This window comes from Ciconia boyciana, chromosome 7, assembly GCF_034638445.1.
Source record: "Ciconia boyciana chromosome 7, ASM3463844v1, whole genome shotgun sequence".
In the NCBI taxonomy this organism is placed as follows: domain Eukaryota; kingdom Metazoa; phylum Chordata; class Aves; order Ciconiiformes; family Ciconiidae; genus Ciconia; species Ciconia boyciana.
In genome coordinates, this window is record NC_132940.1 from 22,936,282 (window position 1) to 22,954,748 (window position 18,467).

At 35.9% G+C, this 18,467-nt stretch overlaps 1 protein-coding gene across 3 annotated transcripts in view; it reads right to left on the minus strand.

Moving 5' to 3' along the window:
- COL11A1 (collagen type XI alpha 1 chain) overlaps positions 1 to 18,467 on the minus strand; it is a 163,475-nt gene that overhangs the window by 7,324 nt on the left and 137,684 nt on the right. For all 3 annotated transcript variants that reach the window (XM_072868974.1, XM_072868973.1, XM_072868972.1), the window contains 12 exons: positions 18,299 to 18,352; positions 17,948 to 18,001; positions 16,651 to 16,704; positions 8,631 to 8,684; positions 8,096 to 8,203; positions 7,957 to 8,010; positions 3,293 to 3,346; positions 2,289 to 2,396; positions 1,643 to 1,696; positions 1,518 to 1,553; positions 1,355 to 1,408; positions 271 to 520 (listed from right to left, as the gene is read on the minus strand). In XM_072868974.1, the coding sequence (XP_072725075.1) occupies positions 271 to 520; positions 1,355 to 1,408; positions 1,518 to 1,553; positions 1,643 to 1,696; positions 2,289 to 2,396; positions 3,293 to 3,346; positions 7,957 to 8,010; positions 8,096 to 8,203; positions 8,631 to 8,684; positions 16,651 to 16,704; positions 17,948 to 18,001; positions 18,299 to 18,352 (934 nt within the window). The remainder of the gene's footprint in view (positions 1 to 270; positions 521 to 1,354; positions 1,409 to 1,517; positions 1,554 to 1,642; positions 1,697 to 2,288; positions 2,397 to 3,292; positions 3,347 to 7,956; positions 8,011 to 8,095; positions 8,204 to 8,630; positions 8,685 to 16,650; positions 16,705 to 17,947; positions 18,002 to 18,298; positions 18,353 to 18,467) is intronic.

Genomic DNA, 18,467 nt, shown 5'->3' on the forward strand with positions numbered 1-18,467 from the left:
GGAAATGCAAGGCTCACCTTTTCAAACTATAACTGGTTTTTTTTAGCACTTTTTAAAGTTTTAAATCTAAAACCAGATCAGGTTATGTATTTAAATAATTTTGGCTTTTACCAAGACAACATCGCTTACATTTTCTAAACTTTTATACCTGCAAAAATTGATTTAATGAGACTGTATTAACCATCTAACAATAATTAATTATTCTGCCAAAGTATTTTAGCAGATCATAACTTCAGCCTTGTTTGTCTTTGTCATGCAATATTAACATACCATCTGGGAAGTCTGGGTGGCAGAGTTGCAAGTCTTTGCAAGTTCGGGCTGGGTTATTCTGAGTGCCCATTGGATACTTCATGTGTTCAATGTCTTGCTTCAGTGAATTCAATGAACCAAAGATCTCTTCCATGCCATCAGAATAATCCAGAATATTATCACCAGCATCAGATAACATGTAATCAGGAGATCTTCTTGTCTTTTTGGGTGACTGGATTGGCAGTGGCTGGATTACCTCACCTGGAGGACCCTGAGTGGAAAACAACATATCTGCTTACCTTTTCTGTTTGTTTTTCAGCTGCATAAATACACAGAGGAAGACCACAGAATGGGGCTTGGAGGTGCTTTGAATAGGCTTTCTTCAGATTCTTTATTTCTTTATTTCACGTATTTCCTTCAGATTTATGCCTATGTGCTTTGATTTATGTGCAGAAAAATATGATTGTAGAAGGCCAAACCATTGTTGTACTCTAAACTCTTCCCACTACTTTGCTGTTTGGGGAAGAGTGTGCTGCCCTCACATAAGTTAAGTGTGCAGAACTGACTTGCGATTGTCTCTTTATCCCTGGCAATTCCCTAAAGTAGAGGCATAGCCTATAACAAATGAAAACTGTGGATGTTTCTTATGATAAAACTTTAAAATTCCACTTGGGGTCTATAAAGCAATACTTTATTTCAAGAAATTGAAACACTTCATTCAGATTTGGACTGTTTTCATTTTAGATTGTTATGATATGAAAAAGAAATAGTAGAAACAGAAGAGTATTAACAGGGGGAAACCAAAATCATTCCATTTCCTGTGCTTCAATATAACACATAAAATAATTATTGTGAGGGGTTTTTTTTGTTTGCTTGTGGGGGCTGTTGTGTTTGTTGTTTTTTTTTTAAGTTTCTGATGGCTTTTTCAGTGCGGACAATGTATTTCTGTGTCTCGTGGATCTGTGTTTCCTGAAAAATGAATTTTCAAACAATCATTAATATTTTCCTTATCTGCAAGTTCACAAATGGTGTTTTCTACCCTTGTAAAAACAGGATCATCATGTCAGTGTAATGTGTATGCATGTCAAAGAGAGTTCTTACTTACTGGTGGACCAGGTGGACCAGGTAACCCACTGTCACCCTTTTGACCAGCAGGACCCTATAAAGCAATGAAAGAAATGCAGTGTTGACCATGCTACACAGTGTTAAAAAATAACACACACAAAAGTTAAGTAAAAGAACAAAAAATATGGAGGAGAACTACTCACACTGGATCCTTTGGAACCTTTTGGACCTTGGGGACCCTATGGGCAAGAACATAGAACTATAGTTGGAGTATATTCCACACAACACGGGAGTGTTTTGAACAGGAGGACTGGATGAAATTACTTACAGGTAAACCAGGAGGACCAGGGGGTCCGAGTGGACCAGCAGGACCAGAAATTCCCTAAGAAAGAATAAGAGAATACGTACAGAAATAAAGTATTCTACATACTGGACTGGATTAAAAAAATGCATATCTATGCCAAAAGGTAGTCCTACTACGCGTCCAACCCTGACGAGTATTGATTTAGGCCATTTGCTAGGGTCCAAAATAGTTTCTAAGTCTAAAGTATTATATGACAGTTTGAGTTTCTTGTAGTTGTTCTTACACTGCATTACTTATAGTCACAACTGTATTCCCCTTCAGATGGCTTGGAAACCTCACTTTTTACATAGTGCCTTAAAACATGACTTAATAACTAGGAGAAAGGAAGCTACTTTGGGTAGTGCAGTTAATAAACCTGATGAGATTTGTGCTGCTAGTTTTATCTCATCCCTAACTTAGGTGTATGTGTTTCCCTCACCTTCTGAATCACTCCATGATCTCGTTTTAAGCTGTTTAACTTCACTGTGTTTGTACAATGCCTAGGAAAGTTTCAACCTCTACTAGGAGGCTCTGGGTGTTACATGTTTATAGCAACTTTATGTCTCTCAAAAGACTAGAATATGTACTTTTGCAGGGAACTTGAATGAAACCAGAAGTATATTTTACTCACTGCATCACCCTTGGCTCCGGGAGATCCCTGTGGGCCAGGAAGACCCCTATCACCCTTTTCACCCTGTTCTCCTGGAGGTCCAATCAGGCCAATCAAACCAGGATGTCCCTAAACAAGACAGATGAAAATATAGTTAAAACTCTCTCTACAAAGTAAACATGCTTTGCAAACACACAAATTAGAGCTTTCAAATGTCATCACTGTTGCTAGATAACAATTAACCTGAAAACAAATTATTCTGAAAGCATATTCATTGTCGGTCATTGGCCTTTAGACTTGGAGATTATTTGTAAGCTGTGCCTGCTTATTCAGTGAAAGACATCTAAGTGCAACATAGTCCTTGCTGACACTGACACAGAAATAACAATACCTGTGGGTACAAGTTTCATACCAACTTTCACATTTAGATGCTATAAGCATATTACAGAGTTTCACATTTTTTTCCCCACATGTAATATAGCTGTATAAACAGCTGATCCAAGCACATACACAAAACCTGAAATTCACAATCATATTCATACCTTTCTCTATACAGTTTTTCTCTGAGAAACAAGCAATCAGTAAATTGTTGGGACTCCATTAGAAAATGCTATCCTCAGATGTCTCAATCCATTATTTCAAAAGAAAGTATTATAGCTGTTAAATATTTACATTTTGTTGTTTTAAAGTAAAAATCTTGAATACTTTTCATTTCTACTTACTTTGTTTTTGTAAAACCAACAGTTCTCTTTACATCCATGTCTTTGGGATTTTCATTGCAAGGAAGAATCACATGGTCAATATATTACCACAGAGGCAGTAATCTTTTTCTTTCTGTGTATCTCCAGGATATCAGATCTGGCTTAAAACTTCATGATTACTATTAAGGCTATGGGACACTGATCGATAGACACAGTAAGTTGTCTTGCTTTCTGATACAAAAACCTTAGTGTTTCTGCTAATTTTATACAAGACTTTTAGACTGGATCAAAATTACAAAGGCACAAAAAACAAATAAAGTATACCTTCTCTCCTTTGGAACCTGGGTCTCCTTTCAGGCCAGGCAAGCCAGGTGGACCCTAAATAAATCAAGGGAAGTAAGATTAAAATAAGTTTTAACATACTGCACAGATCATGTTTTCTTGAAATATTATTAAAGGCAGTGTAAGTCAAAGTACAGAGTCATTCAGTGGCTGATGGTTGTGATTGATGGCATGTGATTTAGGGCCCAAGATAAAGTTGAAATATATGTTTAAAAAGGCATAATGATGCTACTGTAGCATTTAAATTACTTTATAATTAGAAATCTATAAAGGATTGTATGATTAGAAATCTATGAAGTAGAGGGTCAACTAAGTTCTTAAAGAGCACTGAAAGCATCTAGTGAAGCAAATGATATTTAAAAAAATATTCAAATAATTTTTTCTTGATTAGCCTAATTTTGCTTGTGGTTACATTATATGCTTTCAATCATTACTTCCACCTTAATTGCTGTACCTTATTTTAGTTGCTTATTTTAGCCCTTTCTTTCATAAGACAGTGGAAAGTATCCTCTTAATTTGTTTTCTCCCAGTTTACTACAGCTCAGTAAGGTTTTTGCAGAATATAAATCAGGTTGCTTATAATAACTGCTCCTCAATATTGTTTTGTTGGAGAACTACCTCATATTTTGTTTCAGCACTCGGGGTGTTGTCTTGGGATTATGGTTTCCTTGACTTGACACCTGAAATTCCTGTATGACCATGAATAATGCATTTAAATCTATATTTTCTAAATATTCAAGTCTTTTCTACTCAACATTGCAAGCTTACTTAATGTGATAGATCACATTAAGTGTGCTAGCTCCACTGACATGTACAAGCTTATGGTCCTTCATCACTTTTGTAGATGTGATTAGTTACACAAATTACTTAGGTTTTGCTATACTAGTCTGGGCAATCCTAAATGCTTTTAGGAACTGCCTTAGTCTCTTTGGGCCTCCACTCCTCATTTGTTGCATAGGGATAATACCCCTACCTTGCAGAGATGTTAAACTGATACCTTTTTAGGTACTTACATGGTTCACATCATATAAGCAGCTTACAATTTTAAATTTGCACTTACAAGCCATCCTTTCTGCAGCAAAGTAACAACATACGTTACTTTATGAAACTGAGTAAGAAATGCTCTTTATTCTAAGTTTGATTTGCAGTTGTCCCTAAACATTACTCCATGAAGCTAGATTTCTGTAAACAGAAACATGCTGGGGCAGGAGACAGAGCCGTGAACAACCAACATAGGGTCAACAGAACCATTCTACAAGCCCTTCCATATTTTTGGAGTGGGTGTGGGGAGGGGACAACCCAAAACACTCATTTTTTTCAGGTGGTTCCAATTCCAATGTAAGCTAATGCTTAGAGAATCTATTGGAAAAATCCATTGCAGTGTTGCTACCTGGGAAACTACTACGAAGGATAAACACATTCACGTGGATAGGTCTTACTTTCTGCACATCCCTTGCAAAAACCACTGAATAATTGTGTTATAACTTGACACAAGCTTCTTTTCGCTGACAGTGGTTTTTTTTATCTTTACTGGGGTCATAAGAGCAATCCATTAAAGATACTATTTTACCAATAGTCAAAAATATAGCTGGATAGATGACACAGAAAAAGATTATATATGAAGCTTGTTAAAATCTCCTTGGTTTGTTTTTTCTCCAGCTTTTTTTTTTTTTTAAATTATTTTAATGCTTATTTATAATTTTAGAAGAATTTTGAGGGATTTCAGAAATCTTCTGAGGTTCATAGGAATGGCAGTGCTGGTTTTGTGTAATTTGTACAGAATGAGGTGAAGAATTCAGGCCATGCGGTACATATGCAAGCACAGAAAAGGCATTCATTTCTCAGAGGCTATTAATCTCACACTGAACATGTATGCATTAGGTGTAGAGCTGCTAGACTAAGTCAGTATCTCATCACTACTAGTCTCCTGCTGGTGGTGGACATCTGCAAAGTTATGATATGGATAGCAGTAGTAAGTGACCTTTTCAACCTGGCACAGAGTCAAAAGTGCCATAACACTTCATGTACAAAATATTATTCTGTGGGTATCCTTTCCATCTCTACTTCAGGGTATCATTAGATGCAAAAGCCTAGGCAAATACATAATTCATGAATGAAAAGTGAATTTTTTAAGCTTTTGGAATACAGAATCAGACATTTTCACCTGCAGTGTGTTGTGCTCTACTGCAAATCTGCTTTCATATTCTTCTCCTGATAGCAATCTACTGCGGAGGGACGGAGGGGAAGAAGGGAGAACTAACCTCAGCAACTTTTACGTACAAACTTTACTTTCTTAAAATCCAAAATAAAGTTTAAGTTAGAGCAATGCATCTAAAACAAGTTCTTGTTGAGCTGACAGGAAGCCTGTGCATTTGGGAGCATATAGTTCATTAATACTCAGCTTCAGATTTGAATTGAATTTTTAAGCTCTCAAATGTTGGAAAAGAGATCTTTTGATTATGTATTTGGAGGCTTCTGGTGACTGACATGTGGGAAGGGGATGCTTATTATTGCTGAATAATTGTTTATTGGCTTTTAGATTTCGGCACAGAATTGTAACTGAGGAGATCAGTTTTCAGTTCCCTGGTGCATTTTATTTGTAAATTGGGCACATCGTTTAAAAACTATGGTGGTGGCCCCATCATAAACTCTTTGGAGAGGAGAGTTTTTTATTATGGGCTTATTTATTTATGTCCATTTAGTAGAATGTTAAAATGAAGGGCAACAAGGAGCTATAGTGTAAGGTTTCGTCGGCACATTATTTGCTTGCTCATTATTGTTTTCTAAGGGACAAAGAAAATTATATGTAGGTGCCATTGTAATACCATCTATAATTATATACACAGAAGTGATCGATAGATATACCTATGCACCAGATCACTGTTCATGGGGGGGGTGGGGTGGGGTGTGTGGAATCTTTCTAGTGTGTGGGGCATAAAAATATATTTTCTGAAACTCGTTGCTTATAGGTTAAGAAATTGCATGTTTGGAACATTTTTGGAAAGGTAAATAGTTACCAAAATACTTTCACTCATGAAAGTGTTTCAGTCAATGAAAGAAAAGGCAGTTGCTCATGTTCACATATGCACATGAACATGAAAGATTTGTTTAGGGTAAAAGTCTTAATTTATGCAGCATTTCAGTTTAAATTCCCCATTTTTCCACTTTCATTTTTATATACTGGAAAAGTCTGATACAGAAATTTTATAGCTGATGTACAGACCCTGAGTTCTCACTGGGGAGGCAGCACTGCTCTTTGGAAAGATTTTGAGTTCACATATATAGCTTAAGTGCAAAAACTTTCAGTACTAAGGCTACCCAAGGACCCATATCCTTTGTATCCTCTAAATCCATATAGGAAAAGGAACAGAGGATTTCCTTCACACTTCCTACTCACAGCCTTCCTTTTCCCCTTTAGGAACCACATAATTTCTGAAGTAGAGGATAGCTCCTTATTGCCCTATTCTCCTAAAGTAATCTGATTGTATATGTTGGCATAGTTAATCTTCTGGCCAAAATAACAGAGTGGATTTTACTTAGGATGTGATAACACTACTTGCAAACTGTAAAATGCCTTGAGAGTGTAAGACTTGTTTATTTTTTTTCCACCAAACTACAATAGTCCGTGTTTTGTTTCGAAGCTTTTTATTCCCAATGTGTCACTCAAAACTGTGATAATAGAGGTGAACTCTACTTCAGTGAGTTTGGAGAGCAAGGGATACGAGATCTTTCCACTAAATTGGATCACCTTTGCTTGACATGTAAAGAATTAACCTGCTGGCCATATAGTTTAGATTTGAATTTCTCCACATAATGCTGAATAAGAACACCAATACTGTGCAACTTGTGCTCACAGTGCTGTTTTTTCAGCTTGTTAGAAAAAATGCACTAAAATAGCAAGCGTAAATAGAAGCAATGATACAATTTGATAATATGTCATCTATAAGCTTCCCTTGCTTTAATCGTGTTATTAACACAGAGCAGAACTGTGGTATGCCCTAGGTGCCCTAGAAACTGGGAGCTTGGTTCATTCAGACCCTTTTAAACACTTTGGTCATGGATTATATTTTCTGGTACTGCCACAATGAACAGACATGCTCGTTTTTATGAAACTAGCATGTTTTCTTCTTTGGTAGAAGTCCCCTTTTGGCCCGACTTCTGATTTAATTTTTTCTTTCTCTAAGGAACAGATATGATCTAAACTTTTACCCTGTGAATAATGTTTTCCTAAACTAGCAGTCAATAAAACCAATGGATGTACAAAATTTATGACTGCTAAGGAAACAAAATGGTTTAAGGTATTAAGCTTTGCTGATGTGGGGACAGAAGTAGATTTTTTGACTGTAAGTTTCATTCATTTTATTTTTATTTTTAATTCTATTCAAGGGATTTCAAGAATTGGGTTTTACACTGCCTTATTCCACCTTTTACCTGGTATAACTCAGCAGCGTTCAGCACAGCTGCCTACTAAAGGAGAGCAGTAAAATGAAGGCAGTCGTGTATCAGATTTTACCAGCACAGAAAAACAGTGACTTTGTGCTAAGAACTGACTTGAACATTCATTTTTCTGTAAATGCACAGACACGTTAATGGTATATTTTAAAGGGTGCTTCTTCTGTTTTGGCACTGAAAGGAAGGGTACTCACCAGAGGCCCAGGAGGGCCATCCTGACCTGGTGCTCCAGGTAGACCTTGTTCTCCCTAGAAAAAACATAAAGTTTCCTTTACCAGAGGTTATACAAGAAATGCAACATTTAAAATATTATTATATGCTCTGCTTACTTACCACAGGGCCAGGAATGCCCCGGAGACCCTCTGGGCCAGGTTTTCCTGCAGGTCCCTGTGGACCAACTGGACCTGTTTTTCCAGGAGCCCCTTCTGCACCAGGTTCACCCTAGAAAGAACATAAGCAACAGGTCAGAGAGGAAGAGCTGACTAAGCTTGGCACTGTAGGGGTATACAAGCTGTAAAGTGAGAGCAAAGTTTCCTCGCTCCATTTTTTAAAAGCTATTCTAAAACAGTGTTCTGCACAGGATGGTTTTCTGAACAAAATTTTGATAGCTTCATATAAAGATGTGGTGCCCGCAAAGCATGTTCATCTTGCTTTTCTGCAGGGGTGAGCTAATTTGGGCCTGCACTGGTAAGAGTCCACCATGTACTCCATTATGTATTGCTACTAATTCTGGGTCTTAATTTGAATTTTACAGTTTACTTATTATTACTTTTATAAGTTTCACACTCAGTGCATGATAAGCACTTTACTTTTCATTTATATATAGTTTACATTTCCATGCTCCAGAAAAAAATCTTGAATGTATTACCTTTGCACCTTTTTCACCTTGTCTGCCTTCAGCACCAGTTGCTCCAGGAGGTCCCTGTAAAAGATGGAGACTGAGCTCATAATCTCAGTTTTCTAAAATATTACCAGTGAAAAAATTCTGAGAGTGCAATTTCCTCTGTATTAATAAGTAGTAAATGTTAACAAAAGAACATTAGATTTCTTTCTTGACATTTTATTCACAGGATAAAAATCCTAATCTGTCATATCAGCTCTTTTTCCCTTTATAAATTTTTCTGGGATTTTAGAATATCTAAGAATATATAGAATATATAGAAAGAATATATCTCACCTAACACCTCTGATATGATGAGGTTAAAAACAAATAAACAGCTTGGAAAAAATCAAAAGGAAATCAAAAGGATATAAAAGGAAAAGAACAATACTAATTTACATATACAATAACAGTTTTAAACTTGCTTTGCATTGACTTCTGTCTATTCACTGTAGTTTATCCACTGATTCCAAAAGGGCCTGTCATTCTACAGTACACAGAATGGCATGTACTTCTTTATTCCCTAAGTCAAGGATGGGCTCAGTAAGCCTTTTTGGTTACATTTGGACAGCCAAAAATCCATACATGTCTTAATATTATCCAGTAAATATGAAAGAAAAAAAAAAAATCACATGACTGGAGGTTGTAAGGAATGAAATAGACACACTGACTACAAATAGGTCTTGGTATCAGGTTTCCTGCTATTGCTCTACAAAAGCTCTGTTTGACTAAGAAGATAGAACTCGGTACTGCAGAAGGACGTAGAGATGGGATAAGGTTCAGGTGAAGGCCACAAAACAGGAGTCGCAGTCATCTGGCAGCACTGTGACTACCTATTGCTGATGTCACCCATCGTTCATTTTCTTAAGGTTTCAGTGAAAAATAAAAACATATTTTTCTCCTCCAAAACATTACGGGCTGATTTTCAGGTCAGGGAATTAATATTCACAGCTTCAGTTATGAACAGAGCAGTATCTAGAATCTAATGTACTCTTTGAAAATGTTTCTCTTATATACACACTTAGTTTAGAAAAGAGGCACTCAAGATAATGGACCACCTGTTTTCCTGCAAGGTTAATTTTTAGCCTGGGAAATGTCTTTCTTACAAGTAGCTATTTCTTGCCAACCAATGAGCAGCTTACAGCAAGAGGAAAGAAAAGTGACTATGATCAAATGCAAGGTGATTTTCTGAATCTATAAAACTTACTCACTAAGACTCATCTGTTCATTAATGCAACAAGCCGTTTGTTATGTAGAAATTAAAAAAAATGTTCTAAGGACCAGCAACAAGAAAAATTCAATCACTTCCATTTATTTACTGCTTTTTACTTCATAACAATAGACAAAAAAATGCGGGCCCCTAAAAGTAAAGCACTAAAACACGTTCTTAATTTTACAGACAAGAACTGTTCTTCCAGTCAAGCATCTACCTGCATGCTTTGTGAGCTCAGGGCTTTAGAACAGTTTGACCTAACAGCAATTTTTTATACTAGAGTTGAATGTAGCCCAAACTTTTTATAGCCTGATATATTTCACCATCCACTACTATTGGCACATACCTTGAGCAACTCCACCAGTTTTAATTTAATTCCTGGAAATTTACATTCATTTTATAACTATTTACATAGAAGTATATTAAGATCATTCATTTGCTTCTGAAATTAAGCTTTCTCCAGGGTGGAACTGAACATCTGCAGTACTGTATGAACCTTTTGGCCAACAGAGATAGTTCAGGCTTTCCATCAAAGGTAATGCAAAATGAATTAAATTACCCACACTGGACTTCTGTCATTTGTTGTGGGTATCAACAGGTTGTTTTCTTTGGTATTTTTAAGAGCTGTAAGTGGTAAACGACTTAGTTTTACCTCTTCAAAATACAGAGAAGCTAGTGTGGTCCAATTGCTGACTCTTTGAAACAGGAAGAAATTTAAAACACTACTGTTCCAATAATCATCTCTGATGCATATACCCCTTGTGTAGGTTGTAACTGGTTGGGTGGATCGCAGTTTGCAGTGATAACAAGAAAAATGATTAGCAGGTCTATAAATAAACTCAGGAACATTTTAGAAACAGGACTTTTTTTTCTTAAATGAATTAATTTACATGCCCATTGTCTTTACTGCTTGAAAATTCCTTTTACTCAAGTTCCCTTATGGATGATAGTCTACCCTACCTAAGAAACTGAAAAGGGTTGAGTGTGGTAGTTTGTATTTGAGAAATATGGTCTCTGCATAATCTAGAAATGCAGCTGCAACTTGAATTAGCAGGGCTAAAAACATTGTGATCGCTAAATTACAAATACAATGAATCATGATTGCTAAACAAAGGGGGCTCATTCATTATCAAACAGTGCCAATGCTGCACCAAACACAAAGCAGCTAAATGAACTGCTCTTTCTAACAGGCAGTGATTGCTGGCATGGCACACACGGTGCTTCCACAGAGAAAGACTGCTAATTATTATTTATTTCACCTTCCTACACTTGAGTTGTTGGAGTGTCTGGTAAATTTTAACTGACAGAAAAGATCTCAATAACAATAATTTTAAACTAATGCATGGCTCCCCACCCTCACCACCCTGGCTACCGTGCTGATTTTTATGATCATTACACTTCAAGTTTGGACATACTGCCTGATACATTTTAGGCAGAACTGAGAAGACAAAAGAACTCATACAGAAACAAACTTGTCTTCAGTTTTTGTTATGTGAACGTATTGGACATTTTTGTCTGCTCTTCCATATTTCATAATTTCATTAAAATAATTTAAGCTGTTGTTTATAGCTGCCTGTCATCTGACTAAAAACATGATTTCCAACACAGAAAACTATTACCACATTTCATCAGTCTCTTAAGATAGGAACCTGCAGTATTGTTAGGTGTTCTGTGCATTTTCAATCAATAGAGAAAATCGGCTTAATTTTTAACTGGTGTGTGTACCCTGCTGAGGCAGCATGACGCCATAGCCAAAATGGAAAAAATCTCCTTCCTAGAAACACTTCCTTTTTTTCTAAGTTATTCAACTTTGTATATAAAGGCAACTAACCAAATAAACTTTTGCTTCTCAAAATGTAGAGGCCAGCTTTGTTGCAGTATTGACATCTGTTCTTGTATTGAAAGCAGACAGTATGCCCTCCAGTTTAGAACAAAAATGTATCCTAGTCTTGCACTTTAAATTCTGTCATTTTTAGATTGATATATGGAGCCTCACACGTATGTGATCTAGACATTTAATTGACTCTAATAAAGAAAACAGCCAAACAGCAGAAAACACAGCTGAAGGGCCTAGCACACTGAAAGATCGAGAGGAACATAAGCAAGAAGTACTACCTGTGTTGATTTTTATTGATTGTATATGTTATTTGTTTTAAGAATAAATGTTGTTTGATGGTGTCTTTTCCTCATGCTATATTTAACATTTGTCAGATAGAAATCAATTAGTTCAAACTAGAGATATTACCCAGTGCTCTATGGGGAAAAAAAAAAAAAAAATCCCAAAAGTATGTGCAAAGAATTAAGTTTCAGAAAAAAATAGTAACAACATAACTGTAGAGTGATTTAGTCTTTGTATCTACATTTCTAGATAAGCAGGCATTGGATCAGGAGGCCTTTTGAGATGTTCCAGTTCTCATTGATCACAATTCACTTATCTCCTACATTGGAAGGAGAGCTGGAAACACTACACTTCTTCAGAAACGCAGTCTTCACACAGTATGCTGTTGGTCAATACTAATGCTATTATGAGCAACAGGAAAGCTGTACAGCTGAGAACTCTCACTGACAAGCCCATAGCAATTTGTGAACTCCTTGGTTGTCTTAGATTGCTCCAACAATAAAGTTAACTTTATAACGCAGTTTTTGTCTTCAGAACATTTAAGAACACTTCGGAACCCACATCTGTCTGTGAGGTTGGCAAGTTTCATTCTTCTCTTTTTGCAGACAGAGAAATTCAGACGGCAATATAAATGTTTAACATGCATATAATGGGAAAAGAATTAGAAAAGGGGTTCCTAGTCCCAAAGCTGTACTAGACTATTTGTCTGTTCAGCTTGGAATGTAATGTACATACACATAATGCCTCAAGTTTTCTAGAGAATCCAGGCTGATTTCCATCAATGGAGAACTTGTCAAGGGATTTGATGATGGAAAGCCCACAGTGAGAGGAAGACGTCCTGATGAAGAGCAGCCATTCTCAAATCAGACAGAACTGGTAAGGCTAGAGTTGGGTCCTGGATAGCTAAGAAGTTAATTCAGTGATCTGCTGTGGGCTACTTCTACCAAAAAGCCTATTGTGCTGGATATTTTTATAAATTTAAAGTAAATATGACAGCCGATGAAGTGGTAGCCATTGTGTCTAGCCTCTGAAGTCTTGATTTGGCAAGGTCCTTAAATGGGCACTGAAATCTGCAAACTGAAACAAATGCATGTTTCCTAGCAAGCCTGTAGGCTATGTTGAATCAGGAATACTAGGAAAGTTGATCAATTTTTCAAGTAGCTATAACAGATTTCTTTAAATAGTATAAGTTTACTTTAAAAGTTCTTTCATTTGCATCATAAGGCTTTGATGGCTTAACATAAAAATATAATTTTTTGAAACACTATATTTAACTGCTGCTAAGCATTCTTCAGAAAGGTGATACAAAACTGTTAGCATTGGCTGACTAGAACTCTAAGTTTAGCAGTAAAATATTATAGTTTATTGCTCAAGTTTTCCCATCTATAGTTATGACAGAACATATATATAAAATGTATATTATTCAATTGATAACTTCGTTTTCTGTTTGACTTCAATAACAATTCTGACATGCTTTTACTTCTACACAATTCTCATTCACATTCTGCAATCAGTATTGCATTAGCTGACTATTTCTGCCTAAGAAAGAGTAGGAAATGCTTCTGAGTACACTCCTTTTATTTTAGAACTATATCCTTTTTGGGGGTTATCAAGTATAAGAAAACTTTTTTAAACCAAGGGAAATATGTTTTCTCCAAATCCTTCCAACATTTACTGCTATATTTTTGTTGTTAGTATCTTCTCTTATTAAAAGTTATAAACCAAGACAGAATTTATACAGAATAAAAACCTGTCTTGACTATCCCAAGTAAAGCAAGGTGTATATATATATTCTTGTGTATAGGAAATATTGAGCATAGTCCTTCACTTCATTGACAAGATACTGTTTAAAAGAATTACTATTTTTAAAATTCATTACAGGGCATTTTATCACTGAATTCAAAAATAGAGTTTAGTCAATACTAAACTAGTCCCTGAAAGTCTGATCCAATTAATATGTATTTTTAAATCAGTTGGTGTTTTGGGCATTGATCCTCTCTTGCACTGAACTGGAGAATCTGGTCTTCCATTTGTTAATGATAAAATCACTTCAGCTATGTTTCCCGTGATAGATTTCATAGCTCTAATTTTCTAAACAGTATGTGCACAAATCCATGCTAGATTTGCATGTGCAATTACTATGATTACTTGCACCATAACTACATAGATGTATAAAGCCTTCTGAGCATGTATTTATCTGATCTGGTACACGCACAGATCATTTCAGAAGTCAGGATCTGTAAAATATTAATTATGATTTAATGAAAATTTTAAAAATATAAGAATATATGTAATCACTTTGAGAGACTTTATCAATGACTGTAACAAAGTTTGCCCTTCGTAGATGATGGTTTTGGCCTATAAATATATATATTTAATCTAGTCATTCATCTGAATATAGGACTTCATTGTGAAGATACTTTCAGTTTTATAAGGGAGAGACCAGTGTATCTGTGGTATTAGGACTTTCTGAAAGGCAGTGGTGGAAATATTTTTTGAAAGAGCAATTGTTAGGTCTGAAAAGTAATATATTAGGGTACACATTTTGTGGATTCTCTAATGATCCATTTTTGTTTCATCCATAGATTTAACCTTTTATTTTGATTTAGACTTGAACTAAGTGGTCATTAGCATGCCTAGTCAATTTTACCTTTTCCGAGTAGGAATCGGGAACAGGCTTATTGTTCTGACATGTACTTCCTAAGTGGTATTTCTTAAAAGAAATTCACCATATTGCTTGTCCATGAGACCCTTGCTCAGTCTGCAAGGCTCTGGTACTTATTGTCAAAGCCTTTAGAGCACCACAGTAAAACAGTTTTGGTATTTGCTTATCTCACCAACTAATAGTAATCCTATTGCTGTTACCCATCAATACCTAGGAAAAATAGTTTATTCTTGGCCTTCACTTGCTAGTTGAATGTCACTGTAAGTATGTGTCTGTAGCTGAAGCCTCTTAGATACAATGGGAAAACTCTATGTCCTTGTCTTTCACTAGAATTTGCTTCCCAGGGAAAGCTGGGGGAACCTCTTTGTAACCGGCAATACTAGACACAGATTGCTCAAAACTCTGAAACCTGCTAATAAACATAATTTCATAAGACCAGGCAGTGAAACTGAGTTCAGGTCAGTTCCAAAATACAGGGGAAGAGGGGAATGAAAATGAGTAACAGAATAAATAAGGAGACTGTACAGTTGAGGAGTTCAAGGGACTAGATTTAAAGGTATGAATCCTGAGCTCTGCCAGCTTGTCATTTCAGAGACAGAAAAACAAAAAATGGGGTGGAATGTCGCTTTCTAGTAGTATAGCCAGAGCTGCACCTCCATAGACAGTGTTATTACTACTGAAATGGTATGTCCTTCTTAATCTGGATGAAAAGACACTTGTTAGGGCTTTCAGTTGAAATTGATTCTACCATAAAAATGCTCTTCATTAGTTTTCACCAGTTGTACGTTCATTCTGACAGCAAAGTATGAAGTGTTCAATCCTTCACTGTTTCTCTCTGGTATAATATCAATACAATACAGACTCTCTACAAGCTTGAAACATTCAGGTACTCAGGTAATGTAGAATCTGATTCTACAAAATGTTTTCTTCAGAATTTAGGAATGGGATTACTTGGCAATATTAAGCCATACATTTTCCCTAAATTGGAAATGTGTCAAGCCACAGGTGACGTGATATTTGTGTTTCTAAAGTGTTTTTTTGTCTAGGTACAATCAGATACAATATATCCGATCTGTTAGGAATGAGCTACTGCCTTTCTGTATAATAAAGCAGGAAGTTCTAATCTGATGTCAAACAAACATACTAATTGCTAATATTCAACAGAGACATATTTCAGTTCTAGTGATAAGGTTGCTAATGCTACCATAATCATTTACAGTATTATAAATGTTTTGCAAGTTGGTGGAGCAAATCGATTATTGTGTAAAATAGATAAAACTAATTAGGCATGTCAGTTCACTCAAGCCTATTAAATAGAGCAATTTAACACATTTTGTTAAATAGCTCTCACTTTACATTTAATGATGCCCCCTCCCTTGATTTTTAAAGTTTAAAAACTGCATCTAATTGCTCTCTGAAGCAGACCTAAAGGTTGATGCATCTACTACAGTTCTGTAAGTGTAACATTATTTACTGGTTTTGATTAGCTATATTTGTAAAGCCTGTGAAGCTTCAAAGACTTTAGAAATAATGGAATGGCTTCATAAGTTACAGAAATGTCTGCTTGTTAATTTTGCATGCAGAGGAGATGACATAGATTTGCACAAAAGCTGCATTGAAATTATTTTATTTCAGAGGCTAAAGACACCAAAGCAGACATATTCTTCCTGCTCCCTGCCAGAAGTCGGGTGCCTAAGGATGATGTCTTGTATTACTCTCATAATCACTCACTCCTATTAGCAGCAGACACTGAATTCACTTGGGTGAAAAGAAAAAGCACATTTATAGATAAGGCAAACATTCTTCCCTAGGTATTTTTGTTCCCATGTTCCATGTAGCCCATGTTAAAGGGTTTTCCCTGCTGTTCCCATTTTTTCATTTCTCCCATACTTAAAAGAAACTTCAAACATCATATATGAGTCTCACAACATGGAAAACAAGTAGCTGAAATTCTCTAGAACATAGTGTCTCAGAAAGAGAAACGTACAAGAGAAAATGAGAAATTACTTACTCTTTTTCCAGGTGGACCAGGTGGGCCAGCTTCACCTGAAGGACCTGGTGGACCCTGCAATGGAAAATTATAAGCTCAGTGGTAACAAAGGATAAAGTTAATATCTTTAGTAAATGCAACAAACATCTGCAATATGTTGGCCCCTTTCAATGGACAGAAAGTTTGTACCATAAATACACACAGAGAAGTATACCTGCTTATTCAACAAATCCTTTCTTAGGGTGGTTTTTTGAAATTTGTAACAGCTTTTGTTACTGTACAAAATGCAACCGTTCTATTTTTCTCTTCCTGATTGCAACAAAACATTTCAGACCAGAAAGTGGCTGCACAGAAGTAACACACAGTCTTAGCCTACTGCCTAACTCCATTATGAAGTTTTGTGCTTTCTCAGGTGCTGAAGTTGTTACTTTTGCTAAAATTTTTCACTTACATCTGTCAGTTAGCTGCCCCGTGGGTGGCTTTCTCTTGAAAAATCATTTGTGCACTGATAGCCATTTGGCTACTCCATCTTGGTAAACTCTGATACTCTTAAATATTTCAGGGTTGCTGATCAGTTTGATAAGCTTTTCTTCAGGAACACAACACTCTAAAAGTACTTACTGTTAAGTAAGATGTACAGATACTAACTTCCTGTAGTTTGCAGGTAAACCCAGTTTATAACTTACTTCTAAACATATGTTCATATATTGTTTGAACATACATTCAAAAATGCTAAAACATAGCATTTTTTATTTTCAAACTGTACTGTATAGGATAATTCCCTGATAATCAGAACTTCCAGAGCTAGAAAGAGATGTTCCAAAATGGAAACCCTATCTTTTTGCAATAAAAAAAATAAATTATAGTTTAATATGGGAATTACAGAAATATAAGAACTTTGATGCTTAATATGGGTATTGCTCAGACACTTCTTAGCTTTCTTGAAGGAGAAGCATCAAGGCTTTGCTTAATTTGATCAGGTCAGCTAGTGAAGATTATTTGTCTGCAGCATTCCTTTCTTATGCTCAGAGTTGATCTATTTTTAGTGCTCCTCAGCAGCTCCAGCACAAATCCTTAACACATCATTTGTTTCTACTTCTAAAAGAAATTGAGCTCTTGCTTCTGATTGTGACTATAACATGGGCAGTTGTATCTCTACAAGGAAATAAATAGATATTTTTCAGTATAATGGAAAAAACATCCATTTAGAAAATATTTTTAAGAGTATGAATGTATAGAAACCACTGATTCAGCAAAAGACACTTTCTTAGCATAGGAGAGAACATGCAGCTGAAATAAAATGACAGAAACAACTCACAGGTTGACCAGGATCACCATCTTCACCCTTCTCTCCACCAACACCATCTTGACCCTACAAAATTCACAGGAAAATAAACAAAATACAAAATTCAGCTAAATTAAGTAACTTAGTTTCATATACAAATACAAGAGGTCTATTTTTCCACAGAGCATTTTCCTAAGTTTCAAACTAGTTTTCAAAACTTTTTAAAGATTTCTAAACCATTTTTAAGCCTTAAGAAATATATGAACAGAAAAGCAACAGATCTTACAGGCAAGACCTCATCCCCAGACAAGGAAGAGGCAGGGTTAACTAGAATTTAGTGCAAACCAAGATTAGGACCTAAAACTGTTTTTTAAGTATACTTACAGCTGGACCAGGTTCCCCAGGGGGACCAGGATCTCCAGGAAAACCAACTGGGCCCTAGATAAATCAGGAAAAAAACCAAGGAATGTGTCATCCATTGACAAGCAGGTAGCAATCATCACAAATATTTCATAGAATCATTAAGGTTGGAAAAGACCTCTAGGATCATCTA